The sequence below is a fragment of the Eutrema salsugineum genome, unplaced genomic scaffold, assembly GCF_000478725.1.
Source record: "Eutrema salsugineum unplaced genomic scaffold, Eutsalg1_0 scaffold_8, whole genome shotgun sequence".
Classification (NCBI taxonomy): Eukaryota; Viridiplantae; Streptophyta; class Magnoliopsida; order Brassicales; family Brassicaceae; genus Eutrema; species Eutrema salsugineum.
The window spans coordinates 2,500,931-2,522,723 of NW_006256414.1; the positions used below are offsets into that span (position 1 = coordinate 2,500,931).

Below are 21,793 nucleotides of genomic sequence, written 5' to 3' on the forward strand. Positions count from 1 at the left end.
AAATCAACCCTCCAAGTACACCGATAGCCGTAATTTACCAGAAAACTTAAAAACCCCAATTTCCCCCAAATCAGCAAACCCTAAATCGACAAAACCCTAAACTAATCCATGCAATTTCAACCTAAACGAGTACTTCCCGATCAGACAGACCATCGCATGACCTCTAAGACCCGTAAATAGACCAAAAATTAAAAAGCCCCAAATTTCCCCAAATCGTATAAACCCTAACTCGACGAGAACTCAAATAAAAGCTCTATACAATTAAAAAACAACCAAGGCTTGGATAACATACCTTCGAACTGGAGTCGTAGAACACTTCGATCTCGGAAAAATCGCCGGAATCGCAAACAGAGTGTGAATCGCCTAAAGAGAGAGCTTTGGTCGTAAAAAAAGAAAAGAGAACGAGCAAATGTTTTCCAGAAAAAAAAACCCGATACCCCTAAATTTTAGTTTCTCTCTCTTTTCTGTTTCACCCAATAAAAACGTTACACGTGGCCAATTTACTCTTCCTGAACCGCTGCTTCAGATACATCCCAAAGCACCGATGCTTTCAATTATGGGCTTTTATTTTTTTTTTTAAATCCAAAAATGCCCAATAAACCCCCTGATGAACCCCATATTACCCAGCGTTGGAGCTGGTCTAAGAGATAAGACGTTGTACTGTTATATTAAAATGATGAGAATTTTTTGACATTTCTAATTCTACAATGCATCAAGTCTCAACTCAAAATAAGCTAGACCGGTTCATGGGGTCGGACTCGTCGTCAGAAGTATTTTGGAGAAATTATGTGGTGTGAAGATTGTTATGGTCATGTGTATCATCATGCTAATGATTATTATACATCCTGATGAGATATATGCAGGTTCTTTTATATATACTAGCAGACTATAATCTAATTAAATTTACCAATAGTTTGACAGAACCAAAAAATCTTCAGAGTTTGTATTATATTTGCAAAGTCTACTAAATATTACTAAATATTTGCAGAGTTTGCCACAAAAAAAAAAAAAAAAAATTTGGCAGACTAAGTCGGCACCAAATACCAGTAGAGTCTACCAAGTATCTGCGAGTTTACCAAAAAAATGGTAGAGTGAAATCTAAATCTTCAAGAGTATTTTTGGAAAAATATGTTATTCATATTTTTGAAATTTTAAGAGGTTATTTTGGCTAATTTTTATATTTTGTAGATTACTATAGCAAATCTTCCAAAGAAATCCTTTTGTGTAAAAGGAATAATAATTGAACTGAGGTTCCACTCGATTACCCATTTTTGAGTTAATCACAATACAATTCTGTTTAATGACTAATTGTTGTGGATCATATCAGTATAAGTTAGGATCAGCACTGTCAAATGTCATATTTTAAGGTTTAACTTTATTAGTGGTTTAAAATTTCAGTTTTTAAATTTATTTTTGTCATAATTACTTATACTTAATTTCGAAAAACCCTTTTTGTTAAATACAATATTGGCTAATTCATAATTAGAATATAAAACACATGTGAAACAAACATGAATAATGGTTTATATTTTGCTTATGTTTTTCTTTATTTTTGCTTGTTTTTCAGTTTCTTGCTATCAATTTTATGTAAAAGAAAAATAATATTTGATGAGATCGATTCAAAAATAAAGGAGAAACGGTTGATATACAAATCTTGTCATAGGCTTTTCCCTTTTTTTGGCATAATCACATTATATTTTGTTTTTAGCAAAATATAATGGCTTATATTTAGCTTATATTTTTCTTTATTTTTGCTTGTTTCTTTCATTTTATTGTATCAACCAGATGTTATATAAAAATGAAATAATATTAGATGAGATCGATTCAGAAAGAAAGAAGAAAACTGTTGAAATATAAATCTTGTTGTAACCTTGTAGGCTATATAACTTATAGGATAGGAACCTCCGACATCTGTTTTCGAAGGTCCGTATATCTTAGCTTTGATCTTATTTTATATTTTATCCTCTAAACTATATATATTTTAACATAAAAATTGCGTAGAACTGAAACATAAAAATTGGTGATTAAGTTTGGAACCCGATAATAGGTATAGGATATTGGCCGGCAAAGATTTTCACGATGCTGGCCGATCATACAGTTCTAATGCAATGGGGCAGTGAGATCAAACGAGCTGATGTTTGGTCAACATAAGACGACCATGATGGGATCTGGTCGCTTTCCAGATGAAAGTTTTCAAAAAAGCAAATTACACTTTTGAAACTTATAAAATGTTGATCATAACAACAGTCTATAGTCCATCTAAGGTAAACAACTTCAAGCGTACGACTTGAAAACCCATTTTACAGTTGGGGCAGCTATTTCTTCTATGGAGGACCAAGATTTAGCCATCTGCATTCTGTATTCAGGAGCTGTTTGTTCATTATATTCGTTTATTGGTAATTTTCTTAGACATTCACATAAAACAAAAATATTACTTAGAAAAACTCATTCAATAGTTAAGTGAACAATAAATAAAATCATCTTCGGAAATTATTTATTCCGTCTCCAATTTTTTTTTCATTCCATCTAAGTCAAATATTTAATATGTCAATCATATTTTTTACGCTATGCTAATCTTTTTGTTTTTGTTAACTACATGTATTTTGCGGATTTGAATACTGGTGATGACCCAACAGCAATACTATCACAAATATTATGGCACATGTTTTGGTCATTTAATATGTCAATCTTTTTGTAGTTAATAAAACTTCAATCTCTCAAGCTTTATGATGTCACATATTAAAATATGAGTCACTTTTCAAAATATAAAAATATTAGTTTACTTTCATACACTTTATCATCATACTATACTTCCCACATTTTCTTTAGAAACAAAAAAATTATGGTTTGGATAAACAAGACACCGTAGGTGTTGTATCTTGGACAGTACCATCAACATTGTTGCATACGACCTCCAACGTTTTGCCCTTAGTCGCCGGAATAATGGTGATGTCCTCTAAAACGATGCCGTTGCATCTTTTGACTTCACTGCAACTCAAAGTTATTGCTCCTTTACTCGCTGACCCGTGAAACCCTATGAACTTCACATCACTCACTTCAACCGCTGAAGTCTGTATTTGATTTATTCAGTTTAACATTTTAAACGATAACAATTATATTTCTGTTACAATTTAAATCATTTTTTAACAAAGATAAAAAGTGAAATAAAACTTACCGTGGGAGGGCAATGATCTCTACAGCCATAATGCTGATCGATTATAATGGGGTTTCTTGTATTTATCAGTATAATGTCTTTAAATGAGATACTCTTCGCATACCCTGATCCTCCCTGCAGCATTTTGCCTTATATTATTGTACATACTTATGCGCAAATATATATAATGGTAATGCGATGTATTATTAAATGAAGAGTAAATTAAAGAGATTAAAAAAAATCACCGGATAGGTTTTGATTCTTGCTCCGTTTTGAGTTCCGTTGAAAGTACAATTCTTGACATGAACATGTTCCACTTTTTCGGCTTTGTTTCCTCCTAAGCTTCCCACACTGTGAAACACAATAATAATAAGGAAATTATCAGATATATATTCCATGGCAAAATATCTTCTTAAGTCAAAGAGATTATTCCATATGCGACTCGAAAGTCATATAAAATATAACCTATAAATAATTTTGATCTCCGGAATCGATATGTCAGTAAACTGAACATGATCATGTTAACATTTTAAATAAAAAAAGACTGGTCCAGGATTTGAGAGTATGCGAAATAAAAGAAAACAAGTTTTTGGTTATTTTTGGTTCTAATAATCGTAAACATTCCCAAAAAGAAATTGTTTTTGATTAAATAATGAGTGTGTGTAGATACCTAAGTCCATGACCAGGGCCGCAATACACGTTAGTGATATTGATGCCAGAACAACCTCCATTTATGGCTACACAATCATCACCTGCATGCATTTTTGTTGGTTACATTAATAAGTTAATTAGCACTTTAATTCTCAAATATCATGATTTAGAACCAGTTGCGATAGTTGAGTGGCTTTTCTAATTATTACCAGTTGCGATAGTTGAGTGGAACAGATTAACCTGACTCGATCCCACTAGATTGATGCCATCCGTATTCGGACTATGTTCAGGCGCGATTAATGTTACGTTAAATACTGTCACTTCAGTGCAAGAATTGATGCTGATATATTTTTTTGCACTATTGATCGAAGTAATCGATTTCAATCGTAAATTGTCGCAGCTTCTGAAAGCCAGTGACTGGGAAGCAACATATATATATAAAAAGTTTAGCTTCGAATTTTCAAAATTGTTTTTTTTTCATAATAGGAGATTAAGCTGATAAAGTTACATTACCGTGGGTCGATTTGAATGTACATCATTCCACCAAGTTGGACCACTTCCTTGGATAATGCCAGAACCATCGACGATGAGATTCTTCACGTCTTTGAATATAATCCATCTCCCATTTCCTTTTTCTCCCCATTCACTTTTGGTCGGAGCACTAATCTTTCCCAGTAGCTGTTTCGATAAATTAGATTAAATCTTACATTTAGAACATAAAAAAATTAAAAGAAGTGGGATTTTTATAAAATTTCAATTGAGTTTAAGACGGAAATACATAAATATATATAATTTAAAATCACTCAACATATATTCTAGACCGGTCTTAGAGTGTTTTTAAGGTAATTCTAAACGAATTATAATAATTTAGTCCTTTAATATAATACATTATCACAATTAAGACATGATGCAGAATATACAGTTTTCATCAGTCATATATTAAAAAAAAGTTCTTAGCTACATAAAAATAAGATTAAAGCATTACATAATATAGGTAACATCTGTTGCTTTAAGACATCTAAAAAGGAGCCTTTGATCTAAATGATGATAATAAATTAGAAAATCTCTAAACAAGATTTAAACTACATATATATATATATATATATATATATATATTTATATATATTTATATATATTATCTACTTCTATACTTGCCCATGTATTAACATTCGTGATATCTCCAAACTTACATTTATACGTACATTTACGCTACGTCGCTACAACCTATCTTTAGTATTTGATATGTACTAGTAAAAAAATCATACACATCTATGTAGATAGATAGCCAAGTTATAATAGATAGATAAATACCCGAAAATTGATACTGTTGCTCTTGCATGGACCTTTGAAGAGAATAGGCCGAAGTTTGAAGGTTTTGCCAATAGGGATTTGCAGAGTTTGTGATCCTTTTTCTCCGCATATTTTTTCCCATGCTTCTAGAAATGCCTTCAAAACATCACATGTAGCAAATAAGGTATGGTTTAACAATTGATTTCCCTTAAATAAAATTAAAATACAATTCGTAAGCCGGAACTATATATATATATATATATATATATATATATATATATTTATATTTGTGTTTAGTAATATCTTATCTTTAAGCATTAGTTTTGGTTAATATTACCTTCGAATCATCCGTCTTTCCATCTCCAAGGGCACCAAAACTCGTCACGTCGACAACATTACTTTGCAATTGGCCATTTCCTAACGCTACCGATACAATGAAAACGAACACAAAACAAAGTACCAACCCCTGCAACATATACAAATATATTAATCAGCATTAATACCCTTTTACTATAGCAACAATAAAACAAATAAGAGGGGTCTACTAATTAATCATATTTCCTTCTACAACTGTTTTCACTACCTAGCAAACTTCAAACTCATTTCATTTGTTACAGAGAAACGTATTTTAGGTAATTAGCAATAAGTAATACGTATCATCAGAAGAAGAAATAGAGTGAGAAAATTATTATTAAAGAAACAAATGGGAGCCGTCCTCACCATTTCTTAAAACTCTAGCAAAGAACACGATTTTTTATTTTTTTTTTTGTTAGATTTTGTGTGAAGAAGAAACTACATAAACAATTAGCAAAATTAGGTGTGGTTTATATAGAATGGTGCACTATGTTTAACAAGCTAAGACATTTTTAACATGTGGTTAAAGCTTTACAAGATTAGGACGCGTGAAATTAATTAACCATGGAAAAAAGTTAAGGATCTGAATATGTATATGGAAATAAATCATAAAGTGACGATAAACATTAAAACTCATAATGAAAGTGAAGCAGAGACATTAAACCGAGATCTGTACCTGGTTCTCCACTTCTTTTTTATTTATATTTGTTCTCCACATCTAGATAGTTCATTAAATTGTGTTGGCTTCCTCACTTCCAATTGCCTTGTGCTTTCTATGGTTCGTAGCAGATTCCTATAAAGACCTTTTGATTTGATAGTTATAATGAAGTGATTGTAAACTCTTTATCCAGTATGATCATCAATAGAAATATAATTTTCACACCTATGCAAAAGCAAAAAATAGATAAAGCATTTTTGTTTATTAGTTGACTAAAACAAGCATTTTTGTTTATTTTATTTTTAAGTAGTTTTTATTAACTATTTAGAACGATGATGTATTAAGAAAAACGGAAAAAATAAGTTTAATTAAACTGGTCAATTTGACTGAATTAACTGATTAATTCCGATTGAACATCTAAACCGAAAAATCAAGTTCTAAGTAAGATCCAGAGCTATTTTTTTGTTTAACATCTATCTTTACTTATATAAGATTTAAATTTACATATAAAATTCATAAGTAGTATATATATTTTTTTTTTGACAAATGCCATAAAACAACGAACATAATTTTGATGATTCATTTTCCAAAAAAATTTACTCGTTAAGATCATAAAAAACTTTGTATGTGTACGTAAAATATAAGCAACTACAATAATGTTTTTAAACAACAAAAAAATGTTACACTAACTATCATATCGCTAAATGGCAACTATGTTACAGTTAAACCTCTATAAATTAATAATGTCTGGACCATAATATTTTATTAATTTATCGAGTTATTAATTTATCAATATAAAAATTACCCAAAAAACTAATGAGAAATTGATAAAGATAGCCCCAAAAAAGTAAAACTTCATAACATTAACTTCTCATTTTGGAGGAGACTAAACTAGCACTCGTTTAATATTAAGTTGAAATTTATCAAATCATCTTCTTTTTTTTTTCACGATTGTGGTGCCATTGAAATTCACTTATGAGAATTCTCCGGCGATTTCACATCAACATTAGAGCACCTCCAATAGTGTCTCTTAAATAAAGGTTCATAGAATTATTGTATTAAAATAAAAGCAAAAAGACAAATATTTATTTTACACGTTCTTCTCCAAGAATTTTTAGAGACTCTCTTTCATAGGGTTCATCAGTGATGTGTCAAAGTTTTATTGGTTGGTCTTTTTTTCTTCTTCTACCTTCTCTCTTTCTCTCTCTTCTCTTCCTCTCTTCTTCGATCTTCTCTCCTCTTCCACCTTCTTTCTCTTCTTAAAATTTTATTAATAAAAAATTTAGGGTGAACCCCATTGAGAGGTTCACCAATGAGGATGCTCTTAGCCCCGACGATCATTGCATATCGCAGAGATAAGCTGTAAAATTGAGATGATGAGATAACACAAGCTAACAGACTTGGGAAGAAGGCCTAAACGTGTGTGTGAAGAAACCCAACTCAAGATGCATTAACTAAGTCAAACGGCTGAGACATATCATGATTTCCATTTATCTATTTCCATTACTTGCATTATATTAATAGGAAAGATTCTCTTTAAATATTAGTTTTTCCATTATAGTTATACGTTTCCTTTTTGTAAGAATCAGTCGGTTCTAAACATCTCTATATAATAAGAAGAACCCGTAAGAAGAGGGGACATCGATCATTAATAAAAAATTTCTCTTGTGTTCTTTTGCAAAGCTTTGATTGGGACCTCTATCACGAGACCGTGTGAAAGTCTGAGCAGAGACAAGAGGATGAGTAGAAAAAGCTTGAGAAGCTTTGTCTCCAGATCGTGCAGAAGAGGGAGCCTTATGAGTTTTACACTCTTCAGGAACAAGCCGGTCTCGTCCCATAAGTTTTTCTTCATCTCCACGCTTACTCCCTATTAATTTGTGTGGTATCTAATTTTGGAATTAGGGTTGGGGATTAGAGTTTATAGCTTATGATTTAGAGTAATGTTAATACAGAATCAATGAGATGCATCATGTGGTAGTTGACTCGTTTAACGATTGCGGTTGAATCGGTGATCTGAAGTTGTGGGTCACTCTAAAGTTGTACCTTTGTTTGGTAATCTTCATGCTCCGCATGAGAGATTGGAGTTTCTGTAGGATTCAGGATTAGCTGTAGAGAAGGAGAGTGCAGGTCATGGTGTTTAGTTTCAGAAAGAAGATTCAGGATTAGCTATATAGATTCTTATTTTTGTAAAGATATAATAATAATTTATTTTATAATTTTTGAAATATAACTTATATTCAAGGAAATTATAACAAATCTAGATTAAAAATTAATTTTTGAATTTATATTAAAATAGAAATTAAAAATATATTATTTATTAATATTACACTAAATTTACTTATTTGGTAAAAATAAATTAAAATTAATATTTTTGTTTGGTAACAGAAATAGTTATCCAAAAACAGAATAGTAGAAAACCAAATAAAAATTCTGTTTGGACACAAAATACTCTTCTCCTTTAATACTATAGATAGTTTAAATAAATTAAAAATATCTAAAAAATATTTTTGCAATATCTAAAAAACCGTTTTTGTAAACATTTTTCTAATATATAATAAAACGTTTTAATAGTATAATAGTATTAATAAATTAAAAATATCTAAAAAAGATATTTGCAATATCTAAATTTTTTCTGTAGTATATAAAAACATTTTCGTAATAGTATTAAAATATTTTTTTAAATGTTTGTAAACAAATATATCATTAATTTGAATAGGAAAACGTTTTTTAAATAAATTAACAAAAATTTATAAGATTTTGAAATAATAAAATTTTTGAAAATATTGAAAACTTTTGAAGTTTTTGAAATCTTTGAATTTTTGTATAACTTCCAAAATTTATGAAACTTTTAAATGATGAAAAATCATTATACTTACGTTTAAATGACGACATTGTTCACAGTATAAGTTAATTTTTTTTCATTAATTTTCTTTCTTTATTTCATCATTTATCTAATAATTTTATAATTTTTTTTAGGAAATTCGAAAAGTAAAAGGTAGATTTGTCGGATTAGGCGGACTTCCAAGCCAAGAGTCTTCGTCTTCAGGTTATTAGGCCCATCTGCAAACTACAAAGCTGACACGCAAAAACTATCTCTAACGGTTAAATAACGTGACGAGGAGGTTGTAGAGCTTAAAGCTGCTCACCAGTCAATCCGTCAAGAGCTATCTGATCTGAAAGCCCTTTTGAAAACTGCATTACTTAACTACTTTAAATAGTTATGTTTTAAATTTCCAAAACTATTGTTATTTTGTATTTTTAAAAATCAAATTTAATGTTTTCGGAATTTTTGATTAAATAAATATTTTTAATGTCTATTAATTGTTAAAAAAATCATTGTGAATTAAATATATTTTTTCAAAACTATACTTATAGTGGTCACAAATCCGTAGGAAAACGTTTGGTCACAAATCCATAGGAAAAATTTTCGTCAGAAATCCGTAGGAACAAAATCTGTCAGAAATCCATAGGAATATATTTCGTCGGAAATCCGTAGGAATATATTCCGTCGGAAATTTGTAAGAATGTATTCTGTCGGAAATCCATAGGAAAATGACCAACCCCAAATCGTTGGTAAGTTATCGGAAAACTATTCCTCGGTTTGGCGTTTGAAAATATCCAACACGATTCCGATGATTACAATCCGTCGAAATATTCCCACGACTTTCCAACGGATGTGAATTTTCGACCAGCTGGAACCGACATGATGTTTTTTATGGCAAATCCGTCAAAAAAGGTCATTTCCGACGGATTTTCTACGGATTTAGCCGTAGGAAATGAGCTGCTTTCTTGTAGTGAATCAGATGTTATGTAAAAATGAAATAATATTAGATGAGATCAATTCGAAAAGAAAGGAGAAAACCGTTGAAATACAAATTTTGTTGTAGGCTATATAACTTACAGGATAGACAACCATTATTCATTATATATATTTGAACTAACTAACTAATAAATGGGTAATCGAGTGGGACTTCAACACATTGAAGAGCATTTCAGTATAAGTAAGAATTGACACTACTGTCAAATGTCATTGTTTTGTTAATTCAATTCCACATTCAATTACCAAATACTAATATATCAATTGGTTTTTTAAAACACAGTAGAACATAATTGAATGTCCGCAGGTTTTATTTTGTGGTGAGCTAGTTTTATACAGACCAGTAGCGGTATTGTCATTGGAGGTTCCATTTATCCTGTCTCATCCTTCGACGACAACCAATTTAAGATCTCTGTTTTCGAATGGAAGGTCCATATCTTAACTTTTTAACATATAATTATTGTGTAAAACCGAAAACATGAAAATTGGCGGTTAAGTTTGAGGTCCAATAATATACTGGTAGGATACTGGCTGGCAGAGATTTTCACAATGTTGGCCGATCATACAGTTCTAGTGCAATGGGGCAGTGAGATCACAAACAAGCTGACATTTGGTCAACATACAACGACTAGGATATGATCTTGTCGCTTTCTAGATGAAAGTTTCGAGAAAGCAAATTACTTTCGGAACTTAGAAAATGTTGATCATAATAACAGTCTATAGTTCATCCAAAGTCATGAAACACAAAAACAACTTCAAAATGTATGACTTGAAACCCCATTTTACAGTTGGGGCAGCTATTTTTTCTATGGAGGACCAAGATTTAGCCATCTGCATTCGGGAGCCATTCGTTCATCATTATAATCGTTTATTTGTAATTTTCTTAGACAATCACATAATGAATGAGTTTTTGTCACATAAAAACAAAAAATGTTACTTAGAAAACTCACTCATTCATTAACAATTAAGTGAAATCATCCAAAATTTTTTTAAATCACATCATCCCAGATTATTTATTCTGTCTCCAAGTTTTTTTTTCATTCCATCTAGAGTCAAGTAATTAATATGTCAATAATATATTTTACGTTATGTCAATCTTTTTGTAGTTAATAAAACTTCAATCTTAAGCTTTATGATGTCATATATTAAAATATGAGTCACTTTCAAAATATAAAAAAAAATTAGTTTACTTTCATACACTTTATCATCATACATTCATACTATACTTCCCACATTTTCTTTAGAAACGAAAAAATTAAGGTTTGGATAAACAAGACACTGTAGGTGTTGTATCTTGGACGGTACCATCAACATTGTTGCATACGACTTCCAACTTTTTGCCCTTAGTCGCCGGAATAATGGTGATGTCCTCTAAAACGATGCCGTTGCATCTTTTGACTTCACTGCAACTCAAATTTATTGCTCCTTTACTCGCTGACCCGTGAAACCCTATGAACTTCACATCGCTCACTTCAACCGCTGAAGTCTGTATTTAATTTATTCAGTTTAACATTTTAAACGATAACAATTATATTTCTGTTACAATTTAAATAATTGTTTTCTAACAAAGAAAAAAGTGAAATAAAACTTACCGTGTGAGGGCAATGATCTCTACAGCCATAATGCTGATCGATTATAATGGGGTTTCTTGTATTTATCAGTATAATGTCTTTAAATGAGATACTCTTCGCATACCCTGATCCTCCCTGCACCATTTTGCTTTATATTATTGTACATACTTATGCGCAAATATATAATAGTAATGCGATGTATTATTAAATGAAGAGTAAAAGAGATGAATCACCGGAAAGGTTTTGATTCTTGCTCCGTTTTGAGTTCCGTTGAAAGTACAATTCTTGACATGAACATGTTCCACTTTTTCATTGGCTTTGTTTCTTCCTAAGCTTCCCACACTGTAACACACAATAATAATAAGGAAATTATCAGATATATATTCCATGGCAAAATATCTTCTTAAGTCAAAGAGATTATTCCATATGCGACTCGAAATTCATATAATATATAACCTATAAATAATTTTGACCTCCGGAATCGATATGTCAGTAAACTGAACTTGATCATGTTAACTTTTTATATAAAAAAGATTGGTCCAAGATTTAAGAGTATGCGAAATAAAAGAAAACATGTTTTGGTTTTTCATTTTTGGTTCTAATAATCGTAAACATTCCCAAAGAGAAATTGTTTTGATTAAATAATGAGTTTGTAGATACCTAAGTCCATGACCAGGGCCGCAATACACGTTAGTGATATTGATGCCAGAACAACCTCCATTTATGGCTACACAATCATCACCTGCATGCATTTTTGTTGGTTACATTAATAAGTTCATGTTTAATTCTCATTTTAATTCTCATATTTAGAACTTTAATTCTCAAATATCATGATTTAGAACCAGTTCCGATAGTTGAGTGGCTTTTCTAATTACCAGTTGAGATAGTTGAGTGGAACAGATTAACTTGACTCGATCCCACTATATTGATGCCATCCGTATTCGGACTATGTTCAGGCGCGATTAATGTTACGTTAAATACTGTCACATCAGTGCAAGAATTGATGCTGATATGGTTTCTTGCACTATTGATCGAAGTAATCGATTTCAATCGTAAATTGTCGCAGCCTGAGAAAGCCAGTGACTGGGAAGCAACATATATATATATATATATATATATATATATATATATATATATATATATATAAAAAAAAAAAGGTTTAGCTTCGAATTTTCAAAATCCTTTTTTCATAATATAAGAGATTCAACTGATAAAATTACATTACCGTGGGTCGATTTGAATGTACAACGTTCCACCAAGTTGGACCACTTCCTTGGACAATGCCAAAACCATCGACAATGAGATTCTTCACGTCTTTGAATATAATCCATCTCCCATTTCCTTTTCCTCCCCATTCACTTTTGGTCGGAGCAATAATCTTTCCCAGTAGCTGTTTCGATAAATTAGTTTAAATCTTACATTTAGAACATAAGAAAATTAACAGAAGTAGTATTTTTATAAAATTTCAACTGAGTTTAAGACGGAAATGCATAAATATATATATATATATATATATATATAATTTAAAATTACTCAACATATATTCTAGACCGGTCTTAGAGTGTTTTTAAGGTAATTCTAAACGAATTATAATAATTTGGTCCTTTAATATAATACATTAGCACAATTAAGACATGATGCAGAATATATAGTTTTCATCAGTCATATATGAAAAAAAGTTCTTAGCTACATAAAAATAAGATTAAAGCATTACATAATATAGGTGACATTTGTTGTTTTAAGAAATCTAAAAAGAAGCCTTTGACCTAAATGATGATAATAAATTAGAAAATCTCTAAACAAGATTTAAACTATATATATATGTTTATTTATATATATTATCTACTTCTATACTTACCCATGTATTAACATTCGTGATATCTCCAAACTTACATTTATACGTACATTTACGCTACAACAACAAAAGTAGATCCGTCGCTACAACCTATCTTTAAAATTTGATATGTACTAGTAACAAAATCATACACATCTATGTAGATAGATAGCCAAATTATAACAGATAGATAAATACCCGAAAATTGATAGTGTTGCTCTTGCATGGACCTTTGAAGAGAATAGGCCGAAGTTTAAAGGTTTTGCCAATAGGGATTTGCAGAGTTTGTGACCCTTTTTCTCCGCATATTTTTTCCCATGCTTCTAGAAATGCCTTCAAAACATCACATGTAGCAAATAAGGTATGGTTTAACAATTGATTTCCCTTAAATATATAAAATTAAAATACAATTCGTAAGCCGGAAATATATATATATATATATATATTTATATTTGTGTTTAGTAATATCTTATCTTTAAGCATTAGTTTTGGTTAATATTACCTTCGAATCATCCGTCTTTCCATCTCCAAGGGCACCAAAACTCGTCACGTCAACAACATTACTTTGCAATTGGCCATTTCCTAACGCTACCGATACAATGAAAAGGAACACAAAACACAGTACCAACCCCTGCAACATACAAATTTATTAATCAGCATTAATACCCTTTTACTATAGCAACAATAAAACAAATAAGAGGGGTCTACTAATTAATCATATTTCCTTCTACAACTGTTTTCACTACCAAGGAAACTTCAAACTCATTTCATTTGTTACAGAGAAAACTTATTTTAGCTGATTAGCAATAAGTAATACGTATCATCAGAAGAAGAAATAGTGAGAAAAATTATTATTAAAGAAACTAATGGGAGCCGTCCTCACCATTTCTTAAAACTCTAGCAAAGAACACGATTTTTTTTTTTGAGTTATATTTTGTGTGTAAATGAAACTACATACACAGTTAGCAAAATTAGTTGTGGTTTATATAGAATGGCGCATGATGTTTAACAAGCTAAGACATTTTTAACATGTGGCTAAAGTTTTACAAGATTACTAGATTAGGACGCGTGAAATTAACAATGGAAAAAGTTAATAATTAGAATATGTATATGGAAAAAATCATAAAGTGACGAGAAACATAAAAACTACTAATGAAAGTGAAGCAGAGACATTAAACCGAGATCTGGTTCTCCACATCTTTTTTATTTTTAGTTTTTTTTTTTGGCAAAAATGTTAAGCTTTTTTATTTATTTATGTTCTCCACATCTATATAGTGCATTAACTTGTCTTGGCTTCCTCACTTAATTGTCTTGTGCTTTCTATGGTTCTAGCAGATTTCTAAAGAACTTTTGATTTGCTAGTTAAAATGAAGAGATTGTAAACTCTTTATCCAGTATGATCATCAATAGAAATATAATTTAAGAAAACAAAATACTAAGACCAAGTGCAATAGAAAAGCAATTAAGGTGTTTTTTCATCCATGAAGGGCAAATTTTTCCTTCAAAAAAAATCTGACTGGTCCCACAATATTAATAATGTGGTTGTTTATGATTCGACGACTGTTTATTTATTTATTTTTCTTTTTTTCTTTTCCTTATTTTTTTAAAATGCTATTTTTATAAAATAATTGATCAAACTTAAATTTTTCCTTTTGCATAATTATTTTTTTTATTTTTTAACATCTATAAATAGAGCTTATATTTAAATCATTTGGACATACAAAAAAATCTCTAATTTTAAATAAAAATGATAATTTTTCTATGATGGAATGATGTGGAGAAAAGAGAAAATGAGTTGGAGGATGAAAATATTGATTTGACTTGGTATTCTAGAGTTTGGTGTGAAATTAAAAAATGAAATGATGTGGAAGAGGAATAAAGTGATGTGGAGGGAATATTGGAAGGGAAATTTCTCTTTTTATCGAAGATGGTCTAATGAATCAGGTTAAAAAAATCGCTTGACCTGATGAAAACTTTAGCGATTCAGACTTTCTATATATTCAGGCCATCTTCAATAATAGCACCAATTGGTATTATGAATAGTGTAAAATTTAGTGTTTTAGTGAACAGTTTTTTTTTTCATCTCCAACCACAACACCAAATCTCACATTAAAAAAAATATTTTTTATTATTATATTTAAAATTTTCTTTATTTTTAGTAGTTCTGATAAATATTAATTATTCATAAAATAGATTAACTACAAATTAAATATAGTATTACATCAGCTGACAAAAAGAAGAAAAAAAATTATAATTAATAAAATAAAAATAGCAGAAAAATTTAGATTATTTTAACTCTAAGAATTAGTATATTTAGACCATATTCAACTCAAATCCGAACAGTACTTGAATAGCCAAACCTACAAAATTTAATTAACTCATAAATAATAATTTAATTAAATTAAAAATTTAAAAAAATATATTTTGATGTTTGGTGTAGTAAATTGTATTGCAACCAAATTTGATGCAACACTATCTACAAAACAAATTTGGATTTAGTGCTCCATTAAAAAAAAATCAACACCAAATTTGATGTTTTGGACCTTTTGGTGATCCATTGGAGATGCCCTCACACCTATGCTAGATGAGAACTAGAGAAGAAAAGTCCTAAAAAGCAAAAAACAAATATCAGGAATAGTTCATCCATAATTTACAACTTAAATAGATAAGCATTTTTGTTTATTAGTTGACAAAAACAAGCATTTTGTTTATTTTATTTTTTATTTACTATTTAGAACGATGATGTATTAATAAAAACAGAAAAAATAAGTTTAAACTGGTTAATTTGACCGAAATAACTGATTAATTCTGATTTCTGAACATCTAAACGAAAAATCAAATTCTAAATAAGACTTTTGATCTGGCTGTACCCAAACTTTTTTAGTTTACACCAATATTTCCCACTTGTCCGACTGTTACTGAGCAGTTTTTGGATATTAAACGGATATCTCAGAGCAAATCTCCAGAAGAATAGATTCTCATCCGACAGTTTCCTACGAGCAGCTCCGTCCCCGTAACGCGCTATAGCTCGTGCTCTGTTATAAATTTTGGTGTGTGCTACAACATGGGCCTGGGCCTTATTTCTAAAAACATCAGATCCTTTAATCGCCAAATGCAGCTCAGATTTGTTTCTTTACATATACTTTCCTCCGTTTTGACGGAGAGATGGATTCCTATGTCCTCCTTTATGGATAAACTATTTGAATCATATTCCTCCATTTCGGAGAGATCATTTCCACCATCCTCCTCATTCGGGGAGAGAATCTTTTCACCAATTTTTCTCTTTATGAGAGATAGTATTTCTTCGGTTGTAAAGTCGAGAGAATACTTTCAATTCTTAACTGTATTGTTATCTTGTGCAGTGGTCTTCACAAGACCGGAAGATGCAATGAGTCTTGTTAATTACAATTAAATTTCAAAGTGTAAATTATATTTCAAAGTCACATGTGACGAACTTTCAACTTTCTGACTTTGCTGTGAATGGTTTATCGTTGCATCCGTGCTTATTGGATTCACTGTCAAGCTTCTATGAAAACATAACTACTTTAATTTCTGTTATGTTTATGCTTTGTTGTAATGTTTAAAGAGGATGGATAATTCTCTCATGTGTAATTTGGAAGATTAAGCTAATGAAATCAAGATTTGAACAAAAAAAAACAGAAAAACAAAAGAAAAAAGTAAGACTCAGAGCTACTTTTTTCTTTTTCTTTTTCAGATCTATTTTTATTTATATAAAGTTTAATCATACATATAAAAAAAACATAAAATAGTGAATTATAACGTCATAAACAACGAAATTGAATTTTGATGATTCGTTTTCCGAAAAATTTAACTCGTTAAGTAAGTATCCACCATTTTTTTGTTTTGTTAACATCTATTCATTAACTTAATTTGAATCGATTTAACAAAAAAAAAAATAATAATTTGAATCGAGAGTTACACTTTTGTCCATCACACGTACAATCGAAAGTATCCACCCTTTACGTGTCGGTAAAATATAAGCAACTTCAATAATGTTTTTTAAATAAAATAAAAAACTAATAATGTTACAGTATCATATTGCCAAATGGCAACTATGTTATTTGTTATTTGCTGAAACCGCCGAAACAAAACGCGATTCCGTCGCGCTTTTTAACAGACTAGCGTCAAGCGGTCATCGGGCTTTCCAAATCCACTTTGAAGAAGAAAAAAGGAGAAAGAAAAACAAAATTAAAACATAAGAATCCAACTTGCTAGGGTTTCTTCATCTATCTCTCGGGAGACGAAGAATGGTTTGCGATAAGTGTAAGTCCTTCGATAATTTCATCTCCTTTCACTTCAGTTCTTCAATTTCGTTTTCGAATCGAATCAATCCATATACTTCAATCAAAATTTCGGTTTCAATATGTTCAGAATCATTGTTTTGTTGGGATATAATCTAATGATTCCTGATTCGATTCGTTTATAGCTTAATCTGGTTACATGTCTCAGGAACTAAACCTAATGATTTCTAATTCGATTTCGTTTCTTAGGCCGAAACCTTGATATGAGTTCTCAGATCTGTGATTAATTGTGAAAGCATGAACCTTTTGAATCAATTTTTTTTTATAATATGTACTATTTAGGTGAGAAGAAGTTATCTAAAGTGATAGTTCCAGATAAGTGGAAGGATGGTGCTCGCAATTTAACTGAAGGAGGTGGCCGGAAAATCAACGAGAACAAACTTCTCTCCAAGAAGAATAGGTACATTCTTAATGTCTCGGTCTTCCTCTTACTCTTTTTCATCAACTGATTACTTCTCGGCTAGTTTCTTATGTTTTGACAATGTTGAAAGTGGAACGAACCATGGTTGTGTAAGCTTGGGAATGTTTGGATTGTCTTTGTTTTAGGCGAGTATTGGTTTGTTTCCTGTAGGCTCTTCATAAGAATTATTAGTAGATGTAGAAGGTATCATGGCAAAAAGCGATTAAGGAAGTGTGGGATGTTTGGATTGTTCTTTTTGAGTTGTGTATTGGTTTGTTTCCTATAGGTTCTACCACTAAGAATCACTAGTTAATTTAAAAGTTCACCATGGAATAGCGATAAATTTGTAAAATTTTGAGATGTTTGTGTTGTCTTTTTTAAGCTGAGCATTGGTTTGTCTCCTCTAGATTCTTCAAAGAATCATCAGTTAATGTTTAGGCAGATTGAATGATTGTGACACTCTACTATATTCCTGTTGTAGTATTACTTGTCGAATAACTAAGACTTTAAGGACTTAAGAGACTTAGTGTTCTCAAAGTTATCATTCTTTTTGTTATCTTTGCTGCTTCTGACTTTGTCTATGTGATGTTTCTGTGCTTTATAGATGGACACCATACGGTACCGCTACCACGAAGTGCGTGATCTGCAAGCAGCAAGTGCATCAAGATGGTAAATACTGTCACACATGCGCCTATAGCAAAGGTATTCACACGTCTATTTTGGTTGCTGTATTACTGAACCAAATTTCTTACATCTAATTAGATAAATAGAGCAACTCTAAAAGTGATGGCCTTGGCTCTTTGTGGTTGTGCAGGAGTGTGTGCGATGTGCGGGAAGCAAGTGCTGGACACCAAGATGTATAAGCAAAGCAATGTATAATCAAATCTGCAAGCTTTAATATTTTAGATTCTATCACTTTGATGTCAAGTTACCATAACCTCGGACGACTTATCTTGTGATATCCTGAGCTTTCTTAACGTTCTCAGTCATGTATTCTCTGTACCTATCTCTTTTCGTTTATAGTATTAACAAACAAGAATTTCCCTGTTTTGGGGTGATCATGAAGGTCTAATCTTTCGTATTAAACATGTTTCTTTTTGTTTCTTGGGTGAGCATGAAGTTGAAATCTTTCGTGTTAGAATTGAACATCTACTGAGCAAATTGGTAAGAGTCAAAAACGGAACATGCCCATTATCAGACATGATCCAACTTGTATATGCTAAATTGAGTTTTGGTTCCTGGTACCGTACAATTTATACTGTCTCTTCTTGTAACTGGTTTGTTTGTTCAGATATATAAGAACATTAAAAGTAGAGTAATAATGGTAACAAAAGTCCTTCTGGAACTTGGATTTGTCATGTGTATCCTCCTGGCATGGTAAGTGATAAGTTACCTATCTTCTTCGCTTCGATTCTTTACGCATTTCTGCAAAGTAGTTCTCAAGATTCTGCTTCTCCCATAGCCTTCTCTGCACCAGATCTTCTTTCCTAGATTCATCTGACAATCATTACATTATATTAGAATCAATCTTTTTATCCATGGGTTTTGGTTAGGGTGTGGAAAAGAGAGAGTAGATGAATACCGAGATTAGTCCATGCGTCGAGAGGCACTCCAAGAGATCTTCGAGTTAAGTATGATGCGTCTTCCCATGAATAAGGAGCTTTCTTAACCTTATATCTCCATACCCAACTGCTGTACCATACTAGAAGCTGGAAGAAAAAAAACAGAAAGTTGAATCAGTGATCTTGAGAAACAGAGATTAGGAGTCTGTGAAATGTGGCAATTTCTTAAAACATGAAAAACCTTGATGATAGTGTATGGTAGCAGAATGAATCGAACACCGAGAAGTTCCCAGACTGACGGTTTTTCAGCTCCTTTGATTTGTAGGTCGAGTTCATTGCTTAGCTCTTCCTGTAGTTTCCTGTGAATACGATACAATCAGTGATAAGACTCAATTCTCAGCTAATAAAAAGACAGTTTAAATAAATAGAAGAGCATACTGGTCGATCTGCTTTGGACCCTTCTTCTTGTTAGATACTCCACCCGTGCGTTCGAGTTCTAAAGCCTTGAGCCTGTTTTTGTAAGCAGGCGTCCGCTTAACTGTCGCTATCGCCTGCATCAAAATAAAAACGCAAGGTCCCATCAAGAAAATGAGTCCAAAGTCCGTGAAAGGATTTGATTTTCTTGCACGCACAAAAAGATTTGAATCACATTCAAGAGATCATATGTCCATAACTCTACGTTTCATGACTTGTTATAATACATGTAACTCCTGAATTTTTAGTCAGAGATATATGTAATGAGTAGCTTTAAATATAATCTTGACATACATCAGAAAAATGCAACGGAAAATAGACTTAAACTATGAAAAACATGGTGAGAGAATCTCTGTCTCTGATACGTACCTCATTATACCTTGCCACGTTGTTCAGATATTGAAATGCAGACAAAACTACCAATAGACCAACGAGAACAGCACGAGGATCCTAGAAACAGATTCAAAGGTTACATCAGTTAAAAATGCCATATGAATTTATTTTTCAAGAAAAGCTAATCAAAAACATCCAACAACATCTTACCGACTTATGTCCATATTTTGCGCGGTAGTATTGAGCTGTGTTGTAAAACACCTACAAGAAACACAAAGTGGTATAGAAAATTTCAAATAGATCTTGTATCTATGCAATCAATAGCTTCAGAGAATGTTCTAACTGACCTCTTCTGGATGTTCAATTGCATAATCATATTGTGACCGAGTCTCGTTATCTTTCAAAATCTGCAAGAAGATTACAAACAAACAAAACAAAAAGATAACCTTTTGAGATCTTTGTCAATATGCTTTCAGGCATGCAAGAAGAAACTAAAATCACAACCATGATCAACTTTGATTTCCCAGTCTCCACTAATTGGTACCAAAATAACAACACAAGAATCTCATCGATCCAATAACTTCACATAGCAAGACTATCAAATCTATCTCCCAATATAAGTGATTTTGGATTTATGCAAATGTATGTATAATGGGATGGAAAAAAACTTTAAACTATTCAAAAATCATAGAGCTTCTTCGATTCCATGATAGATTTGATAATTCAAAATCAGATAAGTGAAGTACCTCGTAAGCAGTGGCGATTTTCACAAACAGCTTCTTCGATTCAGGATCCGGATTCTTATCAGGATGACTTATCGATTCATCAAAGTGAAGAAACAATTAGCGAAAAGAAAGACAATCAAATCCAATCAATCGAAGATTTCAATAAATTCTACAATGTCTAACAAATCAAGAATCCTTACTGTTTCAGAGAAAGTTTGTAATACGATCTCTTGATATCCGATGCGTTCGCATCTTGAGAGACTCTGCAATCGAAAATGCGAAAGATTAAAGGAGAGACAGAGATTGAAAGGAAAACAATCTGACGGAAATTTGAGATCGGAAGGTGAACCCGAGGAGAGCATAGCAATCTTCTGCGCCGCAATAAATGGCCGTCGAAGATTGGATGAACAAAGAAAGTAAGAGAAGGATCAAAGCCCAGCACCACCGCTCCGTCGCCGGCGGCGCCATCTCTCGCTTACTCGTCGGCGAATTTGGAGTAAAACAAAAAAAAAAATTATTTGGGACTTTTTGTACTGTTTGTTATAAGAAACTGAAATGGAGAGAGTTCTTTTTTGAAGGTCAACAACAAAAATTTAACTTTACAATATTGCGTATTAGATCATTTACATTTACATTAATTATAGTTTA

The 21,793-nt window shown here is 31.4% G+C and overlaps 4 protein-coding genes across 4 annotated transcripts; 1 reads left to right on the forward strand and 3 right to left on the reverse strand.

The window, feature by feature from the left end:
- Positions 1 to 2,730: 2,730 nt before the first annotated feature.
- LOC18010357 (probable polygalacturonase At3g15720) lies at positions 2,731 to 5,917 on the reverse strand. The gene is made up of 9 exons (XM_006391902.2): positions 5,816 to 5,917; positions 5,433 to 5,561; positions 5,117 to 5,251; positions 4,319 to 4,483; positions 4,015 to 4,222; positions 3,825 to 3,906; positions 3,400 to 3,505; positions 3,176 to 3,289; positions 2,731 to 3,071 (listed from the first exon to the last, which is right to left on the reverse strand). The coding sequence occupies exons 1-9, from the start codon at positions 5,816 to 5,818 to the stop codon at positions 2,841 to 2,843; spliced, it is 1,173 nt and encodes a 390-aa protein (XP_006391964.2). The 5' UTR covers positions 5,819 to 5,917; the 3' UTR covers positions 2,731 to 2,840.
- Positions 5,918 to 11,179: 5,262 nt separating this feature from the next.
- Positions 11,180 to 16,548, reverse strand: LOC18009999 (probable polygalacturonase At3g15720). The gene is made up of 9 exons (XM_006391903.2): positions 16,473 to 16,548; positions 13,832 to 13,917; positions 13,528 to 13,662; positions 12,721 to 12,885; positions 12,371 to 12,578; positions 12,156 to 12,237; positions 11,729 to 11,837; positions 11,517 to 11,630; positions 11,180 to 11,410 (listed from the first exon to the last, which is right to left on the reverse strand). Exons 1-9 carry the CDS (start codon positions 16,546 to 16,548, stop codon positions 11,180 to 11,182), a joined length of 1,206 nt encoding a protein of 401 aa, XP_006391965.2.
- Positions 16,549 to 17,421: 873 nt separating this feature from the next.
- On the forward strand, positions 17,422 to 19,099 carry LOC18009879 (cysteine-rich PDZ-binding protein). Its single transcript, XM_006391904.2, has 4 exons — positions 17,422 to 17,613; positions 17,934 to 18,051; positions 18,656 to 18,753; positions 18,866 to 19,099. The coding sequence occupies exons 1-4, from the start codon at positions 17,598 to 17,600 to the stop codon at positions 18,928 to 18,930; spliced, it is 297 nt and encodes a 98-aa protein (XP_006391966.1). The 5' UTR covers positions 17,422 to 17,597; the 3' UTR covers positions 18,931 to 19,099.
- A 119-nt stretch (positions 19,100 to 19,218) lies between these two features.
- LOC18010065 (chaperone protein dnaJ 50) lies at positions 19,219 to 21,684 on the reverse strand. The gene is made up of 10 exons (XM_006391905.2): positions 21,495 to 21,684; positions 21,346 to 21,408; positions 21,167 to 21,233; positions 20,768 to 20,827; positions 20,631 to 20,681; positions 20,457 to 20,537; positions 20,052 to 20,164; positions 19,855 to 19,972; positions 19,634 to 19,760; positions 19,219 to 19,548 (listed from the first exon to the last, which is right to left on the reverse strand). Exons 1-10 carry the CDS (start codon positions 21,611 to 21,613, stop codon positions 19,445 to 19,447), a joined length of 903 nt encoding a protein of 300 aa, XP_006391967.1. The 5' UTR covers positions 21,614 to 21,684; the 3' UTR covers positions 19,219 to 19,444.
- Between the last annotated feature and the right edge of the window lie 109 nt (positions 21,685 to 21,793).